Source organism: Varanus komodoensis, unplaced genomic scaffold (genome assembly GCF_004798865.1).
Source record: "Varanus komodoensis strain SLA01 unplaced genomic scaffold, ASM479886v1 scaffold13_3, whole genome shotgun sequence".
NCBI lineage: Eukaryota > Metazoa > Chordata > Lepidosauria > Squamata > Varanidae > Varanus > Varanus komodoensis.
Window position 1 is genome coordinate 14,516,519 of NW_025335409.1, and position 26,556 is coordinate 14,543,074.

The 26,556-nt window shown below is 40.9% G+C and overlaps 1 protein-coding gene across 2 annotated transcripts in view; it reads right to left on the bottom strand.

Annotated features, from left to right (window-relative positions):
• The window catches only part of COG5 (component of oligomeric golgi complex 5), a 164,811-nt gene that overhangs the window by 21,979 nt on the left and 116,276 nt on the right, over positions 1-26,556 (bottom strand). For both annotated transcript variants that reach the window (XM_044423287.1, XM_044423288.1), the window contains exons 11-14: positions 16,765-16,846; positions 12,150-12,354; positions 10,419-10,580; positions 9,889-9,988 (exon numbers count right to left, since the gene is read on the bottom strand). In XM_044423287.1, the coding sequence (XP_044279222.1) occupies positions 9,889-9,988; positions 10,419-10,580; positions 12,150-12,354; positions 16,765-16,846 (549 nt within the window). The remainder of the gene's footprint in view (positions 1-9,888; positions 9,989-10,418; positions 10,581-12,149; positions 12,355-16,764; positions 16,847-26,556) is intronic.

The following is a 26,556-nucleotide window of genomic DNA, read 5'->3' on the forward strand; positions in this document are numbered from 1 at the left end:
TGAAAGGGATGTCAGCACCAACTGGCAGAAACTTGCTCCTTCAGGTGAGAATTACATTCTGACCGGTAAAGGATTCCCCATGACATTAAAGTCCAGTCATGTCTGACTGTAGGGTGGTGATCATCTCTGTTTCCTAGCTGAGGGAGCCAGTGTTTGTCCACAGACAGTCTTCATGGTCATGTGGCTGGCATGACTAAACACCGAGGTGGTACCTTTTTATCTACTTGCATTTATATACTTTCGAACTGCAAGGTTGACAGGAGCTGGGACAAAGCACGGGAGCTCAGCCCGTCTGCAGATTCAAACTGTTGATCTTTTGATCAACCAACCCAGCAGCTCAACAGTTTAAACCACTGCACCACCCGCAGTCCCACAGTCTGACAGACATGATCTTATTTAGACACATACAGATCCTCCCCCAGAAGTATTTCACCTTCAGTCATATTGATCCATTCTATTCCCCACATTGCTTCAGAAGAAAATGTATGTTAGAAGTGGGCAGAGCGTACTGATGCACACAGTGCAGTAAGATCCTGGAGCCTCAGGGCAGGGCAACTCACTCAGCCATAAATAGGGCTCCATGATTTCCAGACGCAGTATTCTTTCGGGGACCACTACCTGTTTTGGGCCATCTTGGATGTTCACTTGATTCACCAAATGCACCACACATTTAATAGCATTACACATCACAGGCAACGCATCAAAACAGAACTGTTCTTAGAGCAAAGCAGGCTGCTCTAATTTCTGCACTCTGAAATCCATTCAAATCTCTCCCAGTAGTCTTCCTCTAGTCAATATTCACCAGCAAGATAAGAATCTGAGAGGCAGAGGCAGAGTCAGATGAAGGTGCGTCTGTGATGTGTGTAGTACAGTTTCATTGGAAAGAGAATCAGCAAAGCCTTTTTTTGGTAGCACTCAAGCTGGTTTCAACAAAGAACTGTTCTCCTTTTACTTGACCCAGGCTTGCTTCACACATTTCAAATGCAAATCCTAATAGCTGCTCAGGCAGAGGAGGAGAAAACTATCTTTCAGTACATTAAGGAAAGAATGGAAATCCTACTACAGAAATAGCCAGCATTTATAACAAGTCCTGTCACACATGACCAGCAAGCCACTAAATACAACTCTTGGGTGCTGTGTACCCTTATGCAAATTGAAGGGCTTCTTTCTGGAAGGGAGACAGCGTTCACCAATTCTCTCCTCCTTCTGCACTCCACCCCACAATTCCAGATCTAAATGAAATATATAAATGAACAACAGAGGCCCTCCTTCGTGAATCCACCCCCCTCAAATGAAGTGAGGGGGGAATTAGCTAGGAAAATGGCCTTCTCTGTTGTTGTACCTCACCTTTGGAATTCCCTTCCGAAAGAGGGGCAACTGGTCTCGTATTATTTTGTTTTCGTCCCCAAGTAAATACCTTTTTATTTAGAGTTTGTTTTTAGAATTATGCTTTGACTTGTTTTTTCATTGCTGGTTTTATATTATTGCCCACCCTCCTGTTTGCACTTTATATTAGTATACTTTTATGTGGTTTTAGCTGTTACTGTTTTATTATTTCTTATGCTGCCGTTGTGCTATGTTTGCTATGTGAGCTGCTCAGAAAGCCCTCGGGCTACGGGATGTCATACAAATGCAGTAAGTAAATAAAATCCAACTGAACTTAAGTTGGGCTTAAATCCAAATTATTCCAGTGGCAGAGATAAATGCATACTTAACTCTTCAACTCTGACAGCAACAGAACTTTTGCTGAATCATGTCCAGCTGTATATGGGAAAAATATGTGAAAGCAAACTGGATGGAGCTATGATTCAAGGAAATACCAGCACCACTCGGGTGTTCCCTGATCGTGCCTGAAATCCCAAATCTAAGCTGAAACCTCAATTATCAAATGTTCTTTCCTCCCTTTCATGTGCTCAGCCCAAAGCAGAAGCAATCTATCAGCATTGCCAGCCTGGCATTGCCGCATGTCAGGAATGCTGCAGGGAAGATGCATTGCCTGCCAGGTCCCAGCATAGAATACTGGCCTTCTTCTCCAATCTTTGCATCACCATCACCATCACACTGGGCTCTGTGACAACCAACTGTCCAACGCTGAAAACATTGGCGCCATGGGATGCAACAGAATCCATTCTCTCGGGCCAAGTCCTGCTCTTAGGCAAAATGAAATGGCCAGTTCAGACAGCAATGCTTAGTACTCTAGGCATCTTAATCCTTCTTGCTGTCCACAGGTGTGGAAGATGCAGTTCCACTGCCAGTGTTGAAGATTCAGCTATTGCTGAGGTCAGCTTCGGTACATGGAAAGAGGAGGCATTTTTTTATCTGTCACCTCAGGCTGCAAAATATCTTGGGCAAGCCCTGTGTTGTCTTATGGGTCCGCCCACTAACTATCATTCTTGAAAAGCTATAATCAGAGTTAAATGAAGCACTGAGGTGAGGTGGCAAGAGGTATGTTAAACTGTTACTGATTAGATGTGAGGTTTAAACATTTTTCAAGAAAGCCATTAGCTGTAAATTCTAATGCTAACATCTGTATCAGAAAATGCAGAAACACTTGTCATAATATATATAGAAGGTAAGAATCATTCTGAATCTTTCAAATGCTACAGATGCGCATCATCTGAGGCATGTGTAACAGAGTAAAAGTATCACTGCGTAAGCTAAAGGAGTTCATGAAATACAGTTTAAAACAGGGCCTCAATGTCAGATAAGTAGCTGCAAGGCAGACAGAGGACTCTGCCTACTTCTTGGAACTGAAGATCTGGACACAGGACTGCAAATTTCTCAAGGTTATGTACTGCTTCTCAACATTGCCCCAAGATGGTTAGCACTTGTCTGACAAATTAACACTTTCACCAGGAACAGAGAAAACAGATGGTGGGTAATATACTTCTGATGAAGAGTGGAAAGAACAAGATTTACATAGCGCTTATAATAACAGTATAGTGCAGTGGTTAAGAGTGCAGGACTGGGACTCAGGCAATTTGAGCTCTAGTCCCCCCTGCTCAGCCATGGAACCAACTGGGTGACTTTGGGCCAGTTGCAGAGTCTCAACCAGCCCAAGCTACCTCACAGGTTTGTTGCTGTGGGGATAAGGTTGAGAGCAGGAAGAGAATGATGTAAGCCACTCTGAGTTCTTCAAAAAAGGAAAAAGGCAGGATTTAAATCTAATAAATCAACAAACATTTCTCAAGTGCTCAAGAGGCTTCATGTGCATTATATGCTGAAGATTATAGATGGGAGGTTGAGAAGGCTGCCTCAGATCTTTCAAGGCAAAATCGCTGAGGTGGTGTTGCTTGAACTTCTGAGATACTACAATATCTCAGCATTTCTGGCAGCTAAACATGTGCTTTGTTGTATATGCTAAACTCTATAGTTCACACTGAATTTAAATAAGTAGATTTGAAGAAAGGTGTGGCAATATTTTCTGTGTTTTCCAATGTTGTATTTGTAGTATTGTTAGTTCAATTAACTGCTGCTAGGACACTTATAGTATTGCCTTATTGAAACTTATTCTGCAGTATGCATGCTTTAGTTAATTACTCATTTTTCATAGTGAATGTAATTGCTATGGAATTGTTAGGAGTGATACTACTGTGAGTGTATTTTTATCTGTTATGAACCATCTTTGAGTTCAGTAATTGCAGAATAAAGATAGATAAATAAACCTGATTTGACTTCATTGTTTTAGCACATTTGCATGACACCACTGTACAGTTTAAGGATCCACGGAGTATTTGAAATTTGCTAGAGTTAAAATGAGCACCTTCTATAAACTGAAATTAATTGAATTAGTAGCTGAGAGATCCAGCCACATTGTGTGGTGTTGTGTGTGGGCTGAGGTAGTAAAGAAGCTTGCAGCAAGCAAGCTGAATATATTCTGAACTGACCATGCTGAAAGTCCAACTTCCCATCTTCAACCGAGTGTGCACTCTCACACATATATATCCCTTTACCCCGCTTTCCTTTCTTCCACTCTTGCAGCACAGCAGATGAAACAACTGCTGGGTAAGACTGAATGTAAGTATTTTTCATTTTAATATGCCTTCCTTCTGATGGACCAGTGAGATGCTTCTTTTTTGTGACCCTTCTAGAATAAAAAAGTTGTTCTTATTTATTTATTTGTTTGTTTGTTTGTTTGTTTATTTATTTATTTATTTATAGCTATAATTAATGGAAAACTTACAGAAATGAACCATTCAGTATCCTTAAATTAGACTTTCTGCTATCTATGCTCTTTAAAACTCCTGCAGTTTATCTTTCTAAGTATGGCAGGACCTCAAATTAAACACAGTGGGTTGGTTCCCTATTTACTCATACCTAAAGTTAAACCCAATGAAATCAATGGCACTTAGTCTTGACTAATTTAACTCCAGCTGATTTCCATGGAACAAGTTTAAAATAGCAAATTTGGATCAAACACAGTTAAAAAAAAATCTCAGGACATGGAGAATGGAATAACGGCTTGGGAGCTTTGGCCTACAGCTCAGTTACTGCCCTGCTTTGTATCAGAAACTTCTCTGAAGCTGTCACTGGTGGTGACGCTGACAGATCTGCTCAGAAAGAGTGGAGGCAGAGCCTGCGCTGCTCACTTTTTGTGACCTTGCCAATGACTGCCCTTCTATCAGTGCCGAAATGGTACTTTCAAAGAGATGTCACTCTTCTCCAGGTTTTAAATATCTCGTTTGCAAGTACATTCTTACAGCCATCCCACATGAGTCTTGTCTGGTCAATTCCTTTCTCTGTTTCTGCTATCAAAGGGAGAAGCAAATGGAGTAGGTAACATACAAGTTAACATTAATAAGGTGAGGCGGCATATAGGCTGATTTCACATAAATGTATAGTTCTGTCCTCACCAGAAAAAAACCTTTTCATTTGGAATATCTGTCACTGGTAAGAAAAAGTGGATTTGAAAAGGCACAAGGAAGCTATTTGTTCATCTTTATGGTGCATGCATCCAAATGGGGCCAATAATGTTGCCCTAGTGATGAGCTCACAGATGCTCTCCAAATTCCATCTTAAAGGTTGTTCTGATTCAACGCCATATCAGATTGCAAGCTTTGCTTCTTTTTTGCATGAAAATCTGTACTTATGTTCCTAAATATATGCATCAGTTGTATCTATTTTTGAACTGTATGCATTATTCTCTCATTGATTAAGCATATTGTGTGCATTGTTCAAAAGCACACATTATTCAGGGACATTTTCTGAACAATGTATGCATGTTGTTGAATGCATTTTTGGGGGCTTGTGAATCATATTGCAAGCTTGGAAATGCATGGATTTCAAGATTGTGTCCAAGCTCGTGCTTGATCCAGAAGGTGCAAACTTAATTTCTCAATATATCCTTACACCCTGTTGACTAACAGCTAAATGCAAACATTGTTGGCTATGCAGAATCACTATGTCCAAAACTACTTTTAGTTTCTCTTTGCAATGATCCCATTATATAAAAGGAAAATACCATTTGTCCCTGTGTGACAAAAATGGAATGGCCTTTTAAAACAATGGTATCTCAAATAATATAGAGACAAAGTAACAGTTAAGAGACAAGACAGTGGGCTTGTGAGAGAAGTAAATGTCTACTCAGAAGGAAGATATACAAAATTCAGCAGGGCTTACTGCCAGCTGTGTTTGTAGTGAAGAGGTGGCCAAAGTTTCAGATCCAGCCTTCAAAAGTTCAAGAGCACACAAACTATATGTGTGCATTATATATTAAAGTAGTTTGCCAAAGTTTCCTTTATTCTATTTTAGGAGGAAATTAAGCAGGATGTTTTTGTGACTAGCTCCACTGCAGTTTTTCAAGCTGCTGGCTTTGTGAATATGGAATGCAGCCAGTAGCTTGAAACACTGGTATAGGGCAGGAATATAGGGCAGGAATGACCAGACTTGCTCAATGGAAGAGGCACATACAGGAAATGTCAGATGTTTGAGAGCCGCAAGCAGGTGCCTGCGGGTGGTAGCAGCAGTGGGCAGTGAGCTGCAAAATAAATAAATAATATAAATAAACTCAAAGAGCCGTATGTGGCTTGTGAGCCTGGGTTTGGCCACCCTTGGTATAGGAGTATTGCCTCTGTTGACAGTGAATGCAAAATCTTTCTTCCTTCTGGTGTAAATGTTCTTCTTCAAAGTTGCATTTCTTAAAGATATGATAATATTCTGTGTCACCAAGACCACTGTATAGAAGCATCAGATTAGAAAGGTAGCATTGCAGGCAGCAAGAGGCCCACTATACCTGTTTTCTACAAAATTTCCTTTTTGAACACTCCTAACAAGAATTGTCATACAATTTCTGAAATGGAGGGTAACTAATTCCACCTGCTGCAAGAACAGGGGGCTTGGGGTAGTTAATTCCTTATAGCCTGGACCTTACTCCTAAGGTGGCCTCAGATACCCAGAACTGGGGGGGGGGGGGTGGAACTGACTGACCCTTTGTCCTTCTCCAGGTGTGTTTACTCTCTCCTCTCTGTCATCTCACTGGCTCAGGCTTGGGTCTGTTCTTTTGTGGCTGAGCCTGCACTCTCTCCCTTCCATGCTGTTCATATATTGTCACAGAGTTTGGCAGCCAGTAGTTTGCACCTCTTTTGCATGCCATCTACATCTCTTGGGCAGCTGGTTCAATCTGTTTCCGCACTGTGCCTTGTTATCAGTGCTCCTCCCTCTTCTCCTTCTTGCATACCAAATTCCCCATACCTCTTGCACAAGCTGTTTTTGGGGTTCACCACACCCCATCACTGCAGGCTTTTAAAGAAGAGCCTGAAGGCATTCTCTTTTACCTTGGACTTCCTGTTATGTATTCACTGCTGTTGCTATTTTTATTGCCATATTGGTTTTTATGATGTGTTTAATTATTGCGCATTGCCTTGGGAGGACCCCTGCCCTGAAAGGCAGCCAAGAAATATTCTAAATAAACAAACAGACAACGCTTCTCCTTTGCCCGCAGCTGGCTGCAAAACGAGAATTGCAAAGGGAGAAATGCAGGAGCCACAAAGTATCTGGACACTTTAATTGTCAACCATCATCTTTGTTCCACCATAAATTCATCCTACTGGGTAGATATGTGTGCATTTGTTATGCGCATTTGGCAGATGATTAAGGTATCTATCTGCTGTAGAAGGTCAGAAAAACAGCTGAAGGAATGACATTAGGAAAAGACAGTATTGAGACTCTTGCTGAAAAAGCAGTGTGGCAAGATAGTTGTTTATTTTATATTTTGAGAGAATATTAATAAGGGTTACTTTGATGCTAAAGGAAAGCAGTCCTCATTTCTAGACAACTGAATTTTCATGTTCCCAGTGCAACACATTTTATCCATGTGCAGCAGGTGGAATGTTAGTGTATTTCAATCCGCCCACATGTGAAGCTTAACAGAAATAGCATCAAAGTAAAAGAACATACAGTACTTATATTACCACTCACACACTGTGAGCTAACTGTAGACATAACTCAAAGTGAAGGAGAAATGGTTTTAAAAAATGAATAACCACTTGAGGAACAATCCTTCATTGACAAAGAGAAATTAGACTACTTATTTAGCTCATTCTGATCCAAGAAATCATTGTACATTTTTTGCAATTTTTGCCATGGGTAGGTAACCATTTTCCGATTAAATAGAGAGAAGGGTTTTCTGAAAATTACTCCTTCTAATGGGTTCCTCTTTCTTACTAAGAATCCAAGCCAGTGCAGATACTAGGGTAACACCATGGGGATTGAAGCAGTCAGTACTTTCTCACAAATGTATATGTTTTCCACCAGCAGAGGCTCTTTCAAACACAAGGCAAGCATAAACACCCCTACTTACACTACATCCTGCACTTATGGCATGAGAAGTCCTAGGTCTTAATTCATGCAAGGGCCACATTTAGAGAAGATTTGCATTCTAGTGGTGCTTGTGGTAAAAGGCAAAGGGTGCAGGGCAAAATACAAAAAATACCACACTATTGAGACTTACAGCTCTTGCTGACAGTAGCTAAGAACTAGGAGAGACATTTCAACCTTTCAGAATGAGGAAAAATGCAGAAAGGCTGGGAAAACATTCACTGATTAGTAGTTAACAAAGTGTTGATCTGGGAAATCTCTGAGGGTCTGATTTTGCCTCCAGGCCTGAGGTTTCCCACCCGCCTTAAGACATTCTTATTAGTATGCTTAGGCTCATGCTCAATTGCAAACCTTATCCACAAACAAGGGACGTTCATATGAATTAGCACGATGTTAAGAATATCTACTTATTCTCTATCATGTATTTCTCTAAGGAGCTGAGGACAGCATGGCTGCCATGCCTCGTTTTTCATTTCACAGATATGACTTTGTATTGTTTCTAATTTGTACCTGGCTTACTTTACTTATTTTGTAACACACTAACTAAAAGCCTTTCATTTCATCATATAAAAGTAAGTCCAGGAGTTTAGGTTTCATGTTCTTTTAAGCTGCAAAACATACAGACTAGATTTACAAATTTCCTTCTGAGTTACAACCTCCATTATCCATATACAGGCAGTCCCCGAGATATGAACATTCATGTTATGAGCAACCTGTACTTACGAACAAACTGCCATAAAGTCTCTTAATTTAAACATTTGAATTAAAGGCCTACTACAGGAAATCGTTAATCACCATACAGAGAGAGGAGGTGGAAGGGTAGAGAGGGAGGCCTCCAAAGCACACCTTCTGTATCTGAAGAAGGAAAACTCTCTGGCATTTCCTTGCTGCAAAGAGGAGATGCTGGTGAGTTTGGGTGAGGGGGTAAGCTAGAGATATTTGCGGTTTTTCCATTTTCATGGGGGTCCTGTGCTTCTGAGCTCCACAAATGTGGAGGCCAGCTTACATACAAATTCGACTTAAAGATGTATTTCCATTCTCTCAGGAATGGAACTTGTTTGTAACCTGGGGTCTGCCTTTATATTCAAAACTAAAGAGAAGAATTACAGAGTTATCATAGTGCCCCCATACTTTTTACTAAAAAGTACTTTTCACTGCCTGCTTTTAAATATCTTACAATGGTAAAGTGGGTCAGAAAGAGAACAGGTTGTCTGAGCTCTCAAAGACTTGGGAAGGAATAGAAAGAATGAAAAACAGCAGGATACCTGCACTCTTCCTTAGCCTCCAAAGAAGGTCAAAGAATAAGTCAGCAGAAGTGACAACCTGCCCATAAGTAGCACTCAGTATTTCCATAAATTTAGAAAGGATGAAATACAGGTTCATTCAGGGGCTCCTCTGTAAACTAGTTCTGCATTTGGCTCGGTTGTCTAAAGTGTTCCAGAAATTTAGATTACAGAACAATCCTACTGTCCTGTGGAGAGAGTTTCAGGGACCATAGGATATATCGGAATCTGTCTTCTGAAGCAATAAATATGTCTAAAACCTTGGGAGGGGGACTCTGCCACCAGAAGCTTCCCTTGACCCTTTGCAGCTGCCATGGAAGGCGCCATGGGGGCTATTCTTTGAAGATGCCCTAAAGGAGGCATTTTCATGAGAGGTTGGGGAGAGGAAAGACCAAGGTCTGCAGTGTCCTATAGCCTCTCCACTGCCAATTCTGCTTTAGTTCCTGCCAGTAGGGTACAGTAGAGATATCTGGCTCCAGTTTTCTCTTAATATGTTATTGTTTTTAATCCAGAAGATATAGTGCTCAGTGCAATCAATTTTTCCATTTTTTCTTTAAAATCTTGGGAATTGAAACACAGAGCAACCCACTATACAAACCACCTCATGAAAACTCAGTGATTGTAGAACCACAAAATTAGGACTTGTCAGCAAAATGCCCAAAGCACTTTAACCAAATAATTGCAGTATATCTATATCTATTCATATTTCTCAGCTGTCGAAAAGAAGCATTTGCACGAAGAATGTTTTAAAGTTAAAAAGAAAACAATTTAACTATTGAGAATGACTTACCAGCTGCTCAGATTTCACACCAAAAAGTTGTATCGTCTTTGCCACATTTTTTGAGACTGCCAAACTGAGATTTGGATCTACAGCAGCCACATTCAATTCACTAGAAAGAAAAAGCAAAAGTAATTACTTCTTAGTGATCATATTTTATTACAACTTCCATTTTAATTCAGTCCACAGACAAGGGAAAAACTTACACCTTCACTTTACAGTAGGTATAATGGGTATACACTCTCTAAATTTGTAGGAGGTGAAGTGTCGCTCACACCATTAGTTTCTTTTGCACACAAACAACCATGAACTGAGTTCATACTTTTGGTTCTCCATATGATCAAAGCTGAGGGCAGACCTCTGCTGCTTTGCACAATAAAATTCAGGAGGTGTGCTCTGACTGAACTTCATTCCTAATTGCTTGTATGATTAATGAAGGATCAATCATTTAGCAGTAATGAACTTGCAGTTCTCAAATTATAATCTTGGGAGAGAAAAATTGTGTTATACATTATGTATTGAAATTTATCACAAGTACTTACCTTGCAAAGGTTTTGATGATACTGTCAAGCTCATCAGGTGAAGGAGGATTGCGCCCTCCAGGTGGAAAGACGAGGTTGATGGGGTCGAAGAGCCGAGATAAGGACTTTGACAAGTAGGCAGCTTCATAAGGTTGCAAAGAGTCTTTCAGGGCTATTTCTGGGCTGGGAAGTGAAGGCAATTGGTTAAGGTAATATGTATTTCCTTTTTTCAAACAGCAGAATAATAATAGTGCAGCCTATTTGGTGCAGGGCAGGGGTCTCAAACTCAACTTACCTGGGGGCAGTCTGGGTGAGGCTGGGCCGCATCAAGTATTCCACCACCGCGGTGGTGGTGGGCCGCTCATCCCGTGGCCGGCCCGGGCGCAAACAGCGCTTTGAAGGCTGCAGGGCCCCTCCCTGGTGCCCTGCCTGTCCCGGCAATTGGCCCGCGGGCCGCGAATTTGAGACCCCTGGTGTAGGGAATCTGTACCTTTCTAAATTTGTAGATATCCAAATTACAATGCTTCTTTATTGGGCCTGGTGGATGATGGGATTTGGAGTACAACATCATCTGGTTGAAACAGATTACCTAACCCTGCTCTAACATGTATAAATCTTGCAAGGGCACAGTCCACACTCTCTTAGCTTTCTCTGAATACAAGAACTTTACTAGAACCTTACTGTTTACCACTACCACTTTCAAGGTATGCAGATCATTTAGGGTAATTTTTAGATGAATTGTATATAACAGTCCACCAATTCTAAAGTTCAGAGCTATAAAGCCAATATTCATTCAATGAGCAGGACAACTTACAAAGGTCCTAACCAGTAGAGATGTATGTAGTAGTAGGCAATTAATTCTACCCTTCTAAATGCATACACTGTTCATTTTTTATGGCAAAATAATTCAATAACTTTGGCATATCAACTTTCTAAATCAAGGTATACCTAGGACACACAATGTTTAGAACAACAAAGAGGACAGTGGATGCCATACAGGATGCCCTAACTGAATTCAAAATAGGCTATCAGCATATTGGTTTTAGCTTTCTGAAGCAAAAATCACTCCACATCAATCCAGTGGATTATTCACAGAAGAAACTGTTGGTCTAGCAAAGCTGCACTACCTTTCCCTGTCACACAAATACTACTAGGCCACCCTGTAAAACCTAAAATCTGCAACCAGTTGTGCAACTGGTTGCATGGGAATAACTTTTGATGGACACTTTCATGCTTCCATTCAAATCAATGGACCCATTACAGTACACTTCAGTGAGAGGAGACTGAATTTAGCAGCAAGATTAAAGCAAAAACCACAATTCTATGCTGTAAGAAATGCCTCTAACAGAAGAGCTAATGGAAATATTATTGACAGGGAGGCCAGAATGGAATGATTGGTAGACTCAGGGTCAGATGGAGAAAGTGAAAGTCAGACAGGGACAGGCAGTTGAGATGGGGAAGAGAGAGATGGCGAGAGAACTGAGGGACCAGAGTTAGTTAGCTGGCTGACTGACTGGAACATTTTAGTAGCTGTAGAATATTTTTCTATCTAAGCATGCATAGAACCGCATCTTGTTAGTTACTGAAAAGACAGAGGAATTACTGGAATCAGAGTGAGGTAACTAAAGGCTAGTGGCCACAATGTCTCAATTTGTAGAATGATCAGCAGGTTGTTCTTCACTACAATATCAAAACAAAATACAGAAGAAGAATTTCTGGAATTTTCTCCAATTACAAATATAATACACATACTCATAATCTTGTTTCTTTTGCATGAATATGTCATGTGCATCTTCTTCTAGCTGCTGAAGTTCAGCAAAGTGTTCCACGCTCCCATTTGTAATAACATTTCTTTGAATGTTTTCACTATATTGTTGAAGACGCTTCCACAGATCATTATAGAGTCTCAATAATTTAGGATATTCTCCTTCAAAAGCTTGTTTCAAAAACATGGAAGCTGCAAGACAATGACAAATATCAATATGACTTGGGACATACATTGATTTCTGTGATATCAAAAGTATTGCTATTTAAAGCCAACAGAGTATGAAAATGAAATATTTCAATAAATGCAGTGTCTGTAACAGTCTGGAAAATAGGTTACAGCCAGGATTATACTGAGGAGGAAACTGGGTCCCTTAATTGGTCCCCTCAGCAAGGATAAAAGTGAATGCATCGGGGGCATTTCTAACATGTCCAGCATTAGTCAATCGACACATGTGCTATTCTAACAAAATACTGTCCACAGTTTCTGCAGTCCAAACACAGTATTAAGGCCTGATGTTCGTTCCATTTCTGTATTTTAGTGCAAAAATGCTACTTCATTAAATAGTTATTCTCTCCCCACTCCTGTAACTATTTTCCAAATGAAAAACCCACCCACCTGCTCTCACTTGCTATTTGTCCTGATAGCAAAACCCATACAGTCAGAGTTAATCATGAAACTGATGTGTGTATATGGGTGTGTGGGGAGTGAGATTTAACCTATAGTTCCAGGTCAGGTCAGAATCCCATGACTGCTACTTGGAACACAGAGGCACTCAGGCATCTTTGTCATAACATACGGTGCAACCCTGAGTAGGAATGCAGTAAAAGTCAGGTATACTGCAGCCATAAGGAGTCCTGTGAGTTTCCAACACAGTTAAAGCACATAGTATTCTGATCCTTTCCAGACCTGTAATCTTAGCATATTCTTAACAATTCTGCAGTAATTATATGTGGTGGTATTAGGCAGTCACTCAAACTAAACTAGTTTCTAGAATGCCTGGTTACTGAGCTATTACATAACAACGGTTTCCACATGAAATAGTCTCTCTAGCTTTTTAAAAAAATGACTAGATATATGAAACTACAGAAACACTGGCAGAGAATGTGTCTAGTTATTCACATGCAAAATTGTAAAATATTAGCGATTTTATGGAGGGAAATATTATTTGTATAACTTCAACATTCCTTTGATCTGAAAAAACCCCTATGCACACTCATCACAAAACCTGTGATGAATGACACTGTAGATCACAGCAGCAATACTAAAAATATATATGTTCCTGGGTTGCTATTCTATTTATCCATCAGATTTTTATCCTATTCTTTTTTCCAAGGCGTTCAGGGCAGGCTGTGAAGCAGTAATTGGCAGAAAAATCATCCAGTGAGTGTGATGGTTGTATATAGGTTTGAACCCAGATGGTCTTTGCCCCATTGTAAATCGAAGTTTCTATTTACCACACCACTCTTAAGTCTCCCAACACTATTTTTTAATTGGTTCTCAGATTCTTGACACATGAGCAACATTCTCGGAACAAGTGCTCAGATACATATAGGCCAATTTTCCAACAGAAAGTCTACTTTTATTTTCACATACAACACAGTGGCCATACAGCACAGAAGAAACAAAAAAACAAAAGTACACTGCCATTGTTCGCTTATTGCAAAGAGTCTAAAATAATTTCTCTGGAGTAGCACAGCTGGTACTCATATAATTTTGCAGAATCCAATTTCCTCAAGGCAAGATTTCTGTTGCAGAAATGGTATTCTCACAGCACTTACACAATGATGTTTTATTGCTGGAAAAATGTGATTCCTCTCCTGATCTAGTAATAATCATACATACTATATGGAACATGGTTATAGGATGCCACAGGCACCTAGCAGAATGTGGTCAGCAATGCAATTCTTTCCCCACCTGCATTATTTTGTGTAGCTTTTCTGCAAGTTTCTTTACGGAAGTGAACATTACAAGGCAACAAAAACCAGCAAAACTACCTTTATATTATTTGTGGAGTCGTGCCCGACCCATTGTGACCCCATGGACAACATTCCTCCGGGCTCTCCTATTCCCCACCATCCCCCGGAGTCCACTGAAGCTCACACTGACTGCGTCAGTGACTCTATCCAGCCACCTCATCCTCTGCCGTCCCCTTCTTCTTTTGCCATCAATTGTTCCCAGCATTAGGCTCTTCTCCAGGGAGTCCTTCCTTCTCATTAGGTGGCCAAAGTATTTGAGTTTCATCTTCAGGATCTGGCCTTCTAAAGAGCAGTCAGGGTTGATCTCCTCTAGGACTGACCGGTTTGATCGCCTTGCGGTCCAAGGGACTCGCAGGAGTCTCCTCCAGCACCACAATTCAAAGGCCTCAATTCTTCAGTGCTCAGCCTTCCTTATGGTCCAATTTTCACAGCCATACATTACAACTGGGAAAACCAAAGCCTTGACTATATGAATTTTTGTCAGCAGGGTGAGCACTCTGCTTTTTAGTATGCTATCTAGATTTGCCATAGCTTTCCTCCCAAGGAGAAAGTGTCTTTTAATTTCTTGGCCGCAGTCACCATCTGCGGTGATCTTGGAGCTCAGGGAAATAAAATCTGTCACTACCTCCATTTCTTCCCCATCTATTTGCCAGGAAGTGAGAGGACCGGATGCCATCATCTTAGTTTTCTTAATGTTGAGTTTCAAGCCAACTTTTGCACTCTCCTCTTTCACCCGCATCAAGTTGCTCTTTTGAAAGTTCCTCTTCACTTGTTGCCATTAGAGTGCCCATCACCATTTCACAGATACTTTCCACTTTTGTTTTTTTCATCCAGATTCTATATACCCCACCATTTCAGCAGTTCAGCACACATCTTCCTCATAAGTTAGAAAAAGAAGACTGCCATTTTTATTCCTGCTTTTGATAGTACATGTGAGATTGACAAAGCACTAAAGCCAGGCATCTCCACATTGTGAGATGAAGAATTGGATGCAGTACCAGAAAGGAACTTGCACATTTTATGCTCTATCCTCCATCATCAGTGTTTTATAGTGGACAGCTATTGGAAGGAAAAGAGGCAACTTAACTGCTCTGTGTTGCACAGAAATGATATCAACGCTGCTTGTGACATTCACTCTACCTGTAGTGTCAACCAAAATATTTAAACAAGCTGGAACTCAAATTCACCACTACAATGAAAAATGTGCAGCCATCTGTGTAGCCATCGGTGGGATGAGGGGAAAAAATAGAATTCTTTTCTGAATTATGTAATCTTGGTTCTAGAAATCTGAAGGATTTCGGGATGGCAAAGGGATGGAAGTGCTATATTATTTCCATTACTGGATGGGCTTTTCCTTTTTGGGGAGGTATCACTCCAGTTGACAAATCTTTCCAGGTGGTGTATTAAACTAAAGCTTAAAAAACCTGGCCAACTCATATGACAGTTATATGAGTTATAGTTTCAAGATGGTTAAGAACTGGTTATCTGGGAAAGGAAAGCCATCATTTCCCTCCACTACTCGTTATTCAGGTGTTATGAGCAGCCCACTCAGCCAGACAATACTGAATCCATCTTCTTCAGGTTCATGAGATAGAAATCTCCCATTTGCCATCTGCTGCAGGTCTCTGCTTAAGTAAAAGGACTGTCTGAGGTCATACACAGGGCAAGCACTGCCATTTAGTAAAACTATAGATTAACAAACTGCCCAGGTACCTGCACAATAAAAATCTCCTTGAACCTATTTTCAGAGCTAGGGATGAGCCCTTACCAGAAAATCAGCAGACAAAAACGCAAGATTCCTTTGGAATCTCCACCCAGGCTAGTGGGGAGAAACCAGAGATGTCCTTCACTGGAAAGGGAAGCTGGGGCTCTTCCAGTACCAGGAAAGATTGCCCTAAGGTTGCTCTACTATAGGCATTCAGATATAGTTTTCCCCAAATGAAGGAGATCTGACTCAGAAAGCAAGAGAACTTTGCCATAGACCTACTGGGTCTTGCAGGTAGGACTGTGCCAGATAAACTGTATGCTCTCTTTTCATTTGTCTTTTGCCATTTTGAATTGCTTCCTGCCATGTTCTCAGACTCTAACCAACCTTTTCCTTCTGTACTTTCCCTGCATTCCTAATAAATCTTTTACCCTGTTCTCACCAAAACCCAGACTGTGTGCATTGGGTGCACTGGGAGAGACTGGGAGAGACTGACATGGGATGCACCATGTTTTTGGGACTTGCTAACACTATTTCAATACCTGTAATCTACCTGAATATTTCAATACCTGAATAAAACCTGTAATTTAGCTGTGCTCAACTAAGAACACAGACAGGCTGCAGAAACGCCCAGTACAAGGAACTTCAGTAGAATTCTTCAACAGTTGTTCCAAAGAGTTCAAGAGCACTTGGGAACTGGGGAGACTTGATTTGTTTTTCTCATGGTGGTGACAGCTGGTACCAGTTGGCATTGCTGCAGCTAGCCTCACACCCTTACAGGGGCTTGCCTGCAGGTTCCAGGCCACTACATCAGATCAGAAAGACTGCAGCAGGTAAAGGAGGTGGTGGAGGATATAACAAATGTTCAAGGTATCTGCAGAACATGCAACAATCACACATGCTGAACTCGATACTTACAGTCAGTTGCTTTCTGAAACTGAGAGGCAAGAGAGCAAGTCACAGCTGTCCAAAATGTGTACAAAATATCTGACTGGCCATCCTGGGAGAAAAAGAAGACAAGATAGACATTTAAAATACTCTCTAAATTTAGCACTGGGAGTATGTGTATCAATTCCTCTATTGTAGTCAAAATAATACTGTAGTGCATATCTTCAAAAATCAAAGAACTATTGATTCATCAAATAAAGCTGTCACCCTGAAATCCTACCATTTTAGTATTCATTTATTATTGACATTTACATATAGCTTTATTTGCTAAAAAGCCATCAAGACAGTTGACAACAATTTAAAACAAAATCTTAATGCAATTTTAAAAGTAACAAGAATATTAAAACATTAAACAACTGCATAATATAAAAGGCTAAAACAAAAAGACACATCTTTCTACTCCCATTAAAAGCCAAGAAAGTGGGGTCCAATTGTAATTTCTGACAAAGTGCATTCCACAGTTTTAGGGCAGCACAGAAAAAAATCTCTTCCATGCACACTAGACAAATGAACCTCTTTTGTCCCTTCCTGCTGATCCTAATATACTGGACAGGTTTATAATGAGACAGCAAGTCTCCTAGATAGCCTTAAGCTAGTGCAAAACCAGGATTCTGTTTTCAAGGTGATACATAATCCAGAGAACAGAAACAAATTCCTCAATACAATTAGAGCTAATTTTGAAGGCCTGACCAACCTATCCTCATACTTTTAGTATTATGAAGATACATTGCTAAACAGTTTACAGAATGGTTAATGCAGAGTTCAGGCTCTTAATTGATACAAAGCCTGGTCTGCTGCACAGCAGAAAGGGGTGGTACAGTTGGAGTGATACATTTCTAATTGCAATTGGAGATCGTGTTTCTGCATGCTTTGTGCATTCAGACAAACAAACAAAGCCCTGCAAACAGAAACCAACACTGAAAGAACAGGTTGGATTAGACCACCACTAAATGCGGTTTTTCATTTACAAGGTGTGCTTTTTTTTTTTTTTAATTGGAAGCTTTCAAAAGGTGTGTTCCCCTCTACAAAGGGAGATATTTTCCTTTCTTCCATTCTCATAATCACTAAATGATATGACTGTATGAATACTGCAACTATAAACTGTATTACTCATTGTTACATCACAGGGTCTTTCAAGCCAGTAGCTGCAGGATCAGACTCACTTCTTGGGAAGTAGAATAAGGCAATAAGCAGGATAAGATCGAAGTCTCTCTAGTCTCTACTGGTAACTGGTTCCAGACCCAGAATAAAAAGCCACAGAGTAATACACGCAGAACCTTGACGAATGCTCAGGATAAAAGTGCATGAAATGATGTAAATACTGACAGGATCAGTATGATGGTCACAGTGCAGCTAAGTAGAGGCTAGGCTGAAAACCCATAAAGGTATATTTGCAGGATCCAAGGTGTAATGCTATACATAAGCAGTTGTAGAGTCAGGAGTGTCTGTTATTGAGCTTGCTGTAAAACTGAAGACATCTTGCCCTGCCCGCTAGGTCCTTTGCATTCCTGACAGCTACTGACTGGCTGTACTGTGCAGCCTCTGCTGCATTTCCTGGCAGTCACTCCTCTGCTTCAACTTTGGCCATCTAAAGAGCCAACTGACCAATTCCAGTACCTAATCCTTAACCTTCTGCTATTCCTTTCCCCTTGTTCTTCCTATCCACTTTCTTCTCTCTGCCCTGAACTGCTAGTTTTCAGGCTTTTATTCTGTGCCCAGAGTCCACCTCCTCCTTTTCCCTCAGAGTCCCTGAATAACTTAAGCAGTCTTTGTCCTGATTCCCTTCTCTTCTGTTTATCCAGGCCTAACTATGCTTGGCTACTGTAACTGGGCAGCCAGGAATCCCTGGGGGATTGTACAGCAACCCCCAGCGACTCCTCACAGAAGCTTTAAAAAGATGATGGCAACACCCTTGCAATCTAAACTGCTCTACTCTACAGGCTCATTATGATGAATGTGACTCCACAGCTAAGTTTCAGTTGATCAAGAAAGTTATAAAGAAGAATCAGTAAAAAACATTATACTTGACTTTAAATATATGCTGATGTTGATGCTTTTGCAATGTAATTTTTTGACAATTTCTAAAACAATTAGGCTACAATCCCATCCACAGTGATACAGGCTTACATGATTTCAATAACTGTGAATGTCTCCCAAGAGTGAGCTGTCTTGCACCTTTAGATTCCAATTATCCTTTAGCAATTTTTCATAACTTTGAATGGAACAGTAAGCTACAATCTGCTTGTTTTGCTCAACAGGAAATAATTTATGCCCAGAAGGAAGCCCTGATGGAATAATGAGAGAGAATTCATCCCCAGGTGAGGCAGGAAGGTAAGAGCTACTGCATCAATTTGGGAGGTTGGTAGCTGGGAAAAGATAGGCAAAAAAAGAGAGATATGGCTTAGATAGGAAATCGATATTAAGATGAGGATCAAAGGTAGGAGCAGTGGTGGCAGTGCCTTGCTGCAGCAGTGACAACACCCACAGCCTAAAACGTATCAATTTAGCCATTGCCATACTTCCTTTTTACAGTGTGAGGCGATGTGCAGTGAAAATCACAAAAACAACACTACTTACATAAAACATTAATCATAAAAACTTATACAAGTTATCTATTAGTCAATCTATTTACAAAATATCATTGAAAGCCCATCTAACAGAAATGAATATTTTTTACAGATCAAAATGTCCCATCAAAATCTGAACAAAGAGCTCCATCGGTGCAAACTGAAGACCAACAGGAGCTTCTCTGGGTGGACTCATTAGACTCATTCCAAATTAATAAATCTCCCATCCTATTAAAGTCTAGAGCAGGGGTGGGCAATTAATTTTCCTATGGGGCCACATGAGAAACTTTGACAGTTGTTAAAGGCCGGACCAATACACTTATAGCTCTGCTCAATATATATCTCTATAAATACAGTAAATGAAACATTACAATGATACAATGAAAATGTGGAGCACAGAACAACACTATTTAAAGAATATTCACAAAAACATTAACATTAACATTACATGAAAAGCAATAAATTCAATTCAATTTAGCAGATCCTTCAAAATAAAAGCAGTGCAGTTGTATTGCTTTCATCTACCGTATTTTTCGCTCTATAAGATGCACGTTCCCCCCCCCCAAAAAATAAGGGGAAATGTCTGTGCGTCTTATAGAGCGAATGTGTGTGTGCCCGACGCCCGGGACGCTGCCTGCCCCCTGCACCACGTGGCACCACCTGGCCGGCACGCACTCAACGCACACTGCTCCGCCCCCCCCCCCGGCGCAGGTGAGAGCTGTGCCGCTCAGGGGGAGCGATGCGGAGGAGGAGGAGCCGCGGGCTTTAACCCGCCGGCCGCACGAAGAGACGGACTGCTCACCCCCACCACCCGGGAAGACCTGCCGTGGAGGAGGAGGAGCCGCGGGCTTTAACCCGCCGGCCGCATGGAGAGACGGACTGCTCACCCCCACTGCCCGGGAAGACCTGCCACTGCCGCACCGTCCGGAAGACCACCGCCGGCACGCTGCCGGCCCGGCTGCACCACACCTGGCCGGCACGCACTCAGCGCGCCCTGCTCCACCCCCCTCCTCCGGCGCAGGTGAGAGCTGTTAATAACAGGTCGGTGTGTGTTTTCAAATGGCAACCCTTCTTTTAATGAAGCCCATGGGGAAGTGATGGGGAATGTGCCTGTGATTATCAGGAAGCTTTCCATGGATCCCTCCTCTAAAAACTAGGTGCGTCTTATGGTCAGGTGCATCTTACAGAGCGAAAAATATGGTATATTATGATGATATATATTTGCATTGACTTTTAATTTGCCAGTGACCTCATGCGGGCCAGTCAGGGTCAGCCATCAGGCCGGATGTGGCCTGCAGGCCGTACAATGCCCAGGTCTGGTCTAGAGCAACTTGCAAGGGGTAGTGATACCAAGACCTTGTATCTTTAAGCAGTATGTACCCTTAGGTCAGAACTGGGCAAGAAGCAGCCTTCATGAACTCCCATCCTCTTCTGTGACCACCATTGCTGCAATGCTGAATTTGGTGATGCAGAAATGGGGGGTGGGGAGACGTAGTCTGCGACAGGGCTACCGAAAAGTTCCATAATGGTTTGCCACTTAATTGGGGAAGCTAGACAGATATTTCTTCAGTAGCAGCAGCGCAGCCCATAGGGAATTACTGAGGTGGAGGGGTAAATGTTGGCCTCTGGACAACATGAAGTTGCCCATGCTTGCTTCAGATAAATTCTTCCACAGCACCAGAAAAAAGGCACAGGACACAAAACCGGGTTTCAACATGGACCATATTGGAAATTAATCATTTAACAATACTTCTCCTTGTGCAGGCCCACATTAGCAAGGGGGAGGGCTGGGCATCTAGTTCCAAGAGCATCCAGCATCCTCGTGTAGGTGAAACCATGGCTCTGGGAACAAATCAGCACCAGGGCAGACCTTGAGCCTGCAGTTACAGTGAGAAGATGACGTATAGAGTCCAACAGGAAGTTGCCTTACCTAGGTACCACAATGAGCTAGTACCTGCCAGAGGTTGATATGGATGATCCTCCTTTTAATATCCCAGTGCCTCAAGAGGACTATACCATATTGGAGTGGCTCTGGGGATTGATATGCTCCACAACCTCATTTCATGTGACCTTTAGCCTCATTTCAAAAACTCTCTAAAATATATACAATCAGTTCAGCACTCTGACAAGAGTGATCTGTCTGCTCCCTGGAACCCAGCTGGGAAGGAAAGAGGGAGACAGAGGTGACCCACACTCTTTTGTTTCTGGCCTGGCCCACTGCTGGTTTCAGTTCTGCTCATCACTGATATGCTGGCTTTGACCAATTTTAGTCTGTCACCTAATTCAGTGGTGAACTGTGATGTATTTAGCACCATGTTATTTTACAAAGGAAATGACAGAGCAGAACTGGCGGTGGGGACAATCCGTTCCAAAAGGCATTTTAGAAACTGGACCTCCCCCCCTCATTCAGTCCAGCTGGTGATGAGCTAATCCTGCCCTGTCCAAAACTGATGAGTGGCCAGGTTGTCACCATGCCTGGAAAAAAGGCCTCGGAAGGAACATGTCTCTTTTAAATAGCTGTGGGCATGCACTCATTGAGTTAGCCCTGCTGCTATAGCAGCTTGGCCCTGTGCCTTCCTCACCACACAGCTGAGTTAAATCTATCACATCATGCTCAAGAAGTGACATTTCCTTGGCCCAAAAGAATAGAAGAATTTCAGGAATTTTTCAGAAAATGAACAAGAAAAAGACAACTCTTCTGGGACAGCCAGGCAGACAGCTCTGAATTTCACATTTCACCTGCACAGTCTACATTCCCAACAGGTTTTTTCCCAACATAAATCCTGAAAATAAGTTAGATTTAATACAGTTTGTGAACTATTTATTTATTAAGTATGGAAGCCTGGTGAAAATTATATACAAATGAAGGAAGTTAAATTGCGCAAACAAGGGGAGACATGAATGGGCAGTCACTCCACTTTGTCATGCCTTCTTTTGAATCTGGTCACAGTGAGATAATTATTTTGTAATGTGATTGTCTATAGCAGAAGCAGCTGGTAAAATGACTAACGGACAGTATCTGATTAGTTTTTCAGCTCTGTGACAATAATTCTGTTCTTAAGAAGTAATACAGGAAGAAGGGCACCTCTCATGATTTCACACCTGAGAGGTGATTCTCAAGTACATTCTGGTGCCCCATTTTGCCAGAGCAACAAAATGAGTTTCTCCAGTACTCACAAATGTAAGTATATACTTTAGGATGTACAAATCAGTTTGCATTCAATCTGTCAACTTTACATGCCAATCCAGTTCAATTTCTATGTCACTTGGTCTTCATAAATCCAGATAAAAATTCACATTTATCTCACATACCACCCGTGCTTATACATTTTGTACACATCTTTCCCCAATATACACAATTTCCCCTAATAGATGCATTTTTGTACACAATTTTAAGGCACATTTTTCTGAGCTGAGAACTGCATCCCAAAATTCAAGGAAGTGAAGAATCTGAAGGACAACAGTTGTCCAATCTGCACAATTCAGAAATGCATATAAGGACTGCCTACTTTGAAATCTGAACAAAACAAAATTCTCTGACATCTGTTCTACATATGGAAGCAGCAACAATATACACCAATAGTTTTCTTTTGTATGCCCAATCCTGGCATCTTCCTGAAATTGTCTACAACAAAAGACACATTCTGCTACCATTAATGGAAATGCACGGAAGGCTTCTGAACCCATTATCCATGCCCCATTTACCACATTCCCAGTTAGAATGGTTTGAGATACTCTGGTGTATTTAAACATTATTGAAGTTAGTATGGAAATCTTAACCAAATTATACTTGTTTATCAATACTCGACACTTTTCATTTTCTATTTTTCCAGACCAAACTATTATTCAATTTTGTATCTAATTTATTACAGATCTCTATACTTTGTTGCATACAATTTAGTAGTATGATGCAGTGTTTAAGAGCTCAGGTGATCTGGGTTCTAGTTCCTGGTTGGCCATGAAGTCAACTGGATGACTTTGGGCCAGTCACAGACCCTCAACCAGCCAAGTTACCTCACAGGGTTGTTGTTATACAGCTAAGTTTGAGGGCAGGAAGAGCAAAATTATGTAAGCTGCTTTTAGTTTGTTGTAAGAAAAAAGTGGGATATACATCAAATAAATAAATATGAATATGGTTTGTTATATGATACTATGTGATTCACAACCTCTGTGTAAGCATCTATTTTTGCAATCCATTATCTATGTATTCATATAGCAAGTTCTCCTGGGAAAGGTTTAAGTCTCCCTGATACCAGAGGATGCCTACAAAGTGAGACTATTGGTCTACTATACTTGGAGCCATTACATGCTGAACTGTAAGCTAATCATACTCTCAGTTTACTTCAGACTCATGTGTATGGTAAAGTTTATTTATTTCATCTAAGAAAGGAGAGTCCTCAATGCACAAAAGTACAATCACTTTCTAGACCATTTTATTTATATCGCAGCATGAATAAAATTATCTCTCATTCAGGGAACATTCTGTTTTAGAAAATGAATACCGCTAGAATAAGGATTTAAAGCGGCATAATAGTCCAGCATTACAACATTCAAATGCGATAATTTTACACAATATGCTTCCAGCTGGAGTTTCCAAGTAAACCAGAAAGAAAGCATTGATTGCATGTATTTTATCACATGCATCAACAGATGCTCAGATCAACAATTCAGGTTCCAAATTTAGCTTACTTGCTGCCTTGTCGAGGATTAGAAGATTATTCCTGAAGACAAAAACTGCTAGTGAAATGGTGAAACTGCTAGTTCACATTAATGTATCCTGATGCCACTGCTCAAAAATTGAGTCCAGTGTTCTAGTCAATTAAATACCAATGATTCAATGAATTCCTCGGAACAAGTGAAACAACAGCTTGCTGTGTCATCGATTCTAACAAACAATGACATTACAGCTGCAATCCACAAATCTCTTTTCAAATTATTCTTCAGCATTAAGACAGAGCAGGTTGGCCTATTTTTAGACTGAGCATATTTATCTTTTCATTTAGAAAAATCACTAGCTTGCTGGCTGCTAGATAGATACACACATGTGCCCATTAATGTACCACTTCTGTCTTGCAAATTAATCCATATTTCAAGAAAACCTAAGATTAATAATGATTTTTCTTTCATTTGTCCTCTTCACAACCAATTAATCTAGAGCAGGTAAATGGTGCCTATCATTAATGGAATTGTGGACAATGCTAAATTTCCATCCCTTCCTGAAGTTGAAGAATGTGGCTTTTGTTCTAACCACCTGCACTAAAATGTGGCACTCCAGGGCTCCTTTTGTCCAGGTGTTCACTTCTGGGGGTCCAGACTTTAGGAGGTTGGGCAGCATGGACTCTCTACATTCAAACTGAATTGTTCAAGCTATTCAGCTAAGTGGGAGCTGGCATTTGACTTTCTCAGGTCAGCTTATCTGCTTCTCAAAATGGAGAGAGCCAACCTATACCACAAGTATGATATGGCCATAAAGAAATCAGAATTAAATTGCTTAGACCCCATTACATCACTGAGTTTATTCAACTGGAGTTGCAAGACTGCTTTCTCTTGTTTCTTCTTTGTGAGAGGACAGGGAAAGGACAAGAACCAGTTGCTAAGTGAGATGGTTTAGCAGCTACAAGTTCCTAAGCAGGAGAATAATCATCATCTTAGACTTCCAAGCAAAAGGAATCATGGAAGTGTTCTCTAGTTTTTTCCACCAATAGTGGAAATTCCTCATCTGCCAGGTATGAGCAGCATTCAGGATGAGTAGACATTGCTGGTCAAACTCAAGCTACTAATAAACTCCTAAAGGGCCCTTTCAAAATTCTATTAGTGTGCAGAAGGGTATTCCAGTGGAAGTCTTGGTTACTCAAAAAGCTCATCTGGCTGTGTTTGTGGAGGATCCTGAAAACAATGAAGTATAGTGAAAAATGAAATCTCCATAATCAGAAGCAGACAATAAATCATCAATTGATAGATGCTGGAGGGGAGATGTAGACCTGGGGATGATGTCTGCCATTTTACCCTGAGTGTGAGCTTCTCTGAGTCATGTGGCTGGTCACTGTTGCAGGGAATGTGACAGAAGGACAGATAGACCAATCTGTCGTCTGGTCCAGCAAGGCTGTATTAATGCAATACATGTATACAGGATTAAATAGTAGATGGCTCCTTAGCTGTTTCCTCCTTTAATGACTGCCAAAGGTCTCCTAACACATAGTAGGCCAAGCTGTCTCCTTGCAGACTGAGTGCCTTGATGCAGTGAGGTGAGGCCAGACCATTTCTCTTCAACAGCAGCTCCTTACTGAAGAGATCTATCAAATCTATTGTACTTGAATATAAATACAATAGAAAAAGAAAGGAGGCGGCAAGTGAATAAAAACATACTTGTTCTAAATTGCTTTTTCTAGGAGGCTTTCAGATGAGCCTCTTATTGTGCAATCATCCTTCTTCATTCACAGATGGGGGTCCAGACAACAGACATTTTAACCTGTAACCTTCCGATGTTTTCTCACCACCTCTTATATTTCCCCCCATAAAACATTCATTAGGAGGAAAGATGAAATCGTCACACTATGACTTAATATTGCTAGGAATCATCCATCTGGAAGCAAACCCTAGTCTTAAACTAGCAGATTAAATCAAACTAGCAGAGAGATAGCACCAAGCCCTATTTATCAAGCCTCAGGCAACAAGTCAAATTGCAGAAAAGTAACAGCTGTTATGCTCTCAGAAATAAAGTACTGCTGATCAACCAATCATGCTATAGGCTGCAAGCCCCCATGATCTGGGCACCCTGGCAAAAAGGAAATAGACAGATCAATCAATCAGTGAATCATAGATGGTCACTGGCTACCACTGCAGCCTGAGCAAAAGAGCCACTAGTGAGCAAAGTTGACTATGTAACAATAAAATGACTTTCCATTTGTGAGTTATACATTTTCAACAGTGCTTATTTAAATAAATATATTTATATATGAAAAACACCAATTGCCACTATGACACACTGATTCCACTCATTCCCTCTACTGGCTTCTTCTGCAACTGATACTGCTTTTTCAAACTTTAGTAATTTGATTAAAGCATGAAAAAATATTCACTATTAAGCTCTTTTGAACTGTAACACTATAGAGAGAATACTACTATGTAGTCATCTGTTGCAGGTTCACAAAACGAATCTCTGCATACTCATGGACAATATTCTCTTCTAATCAAA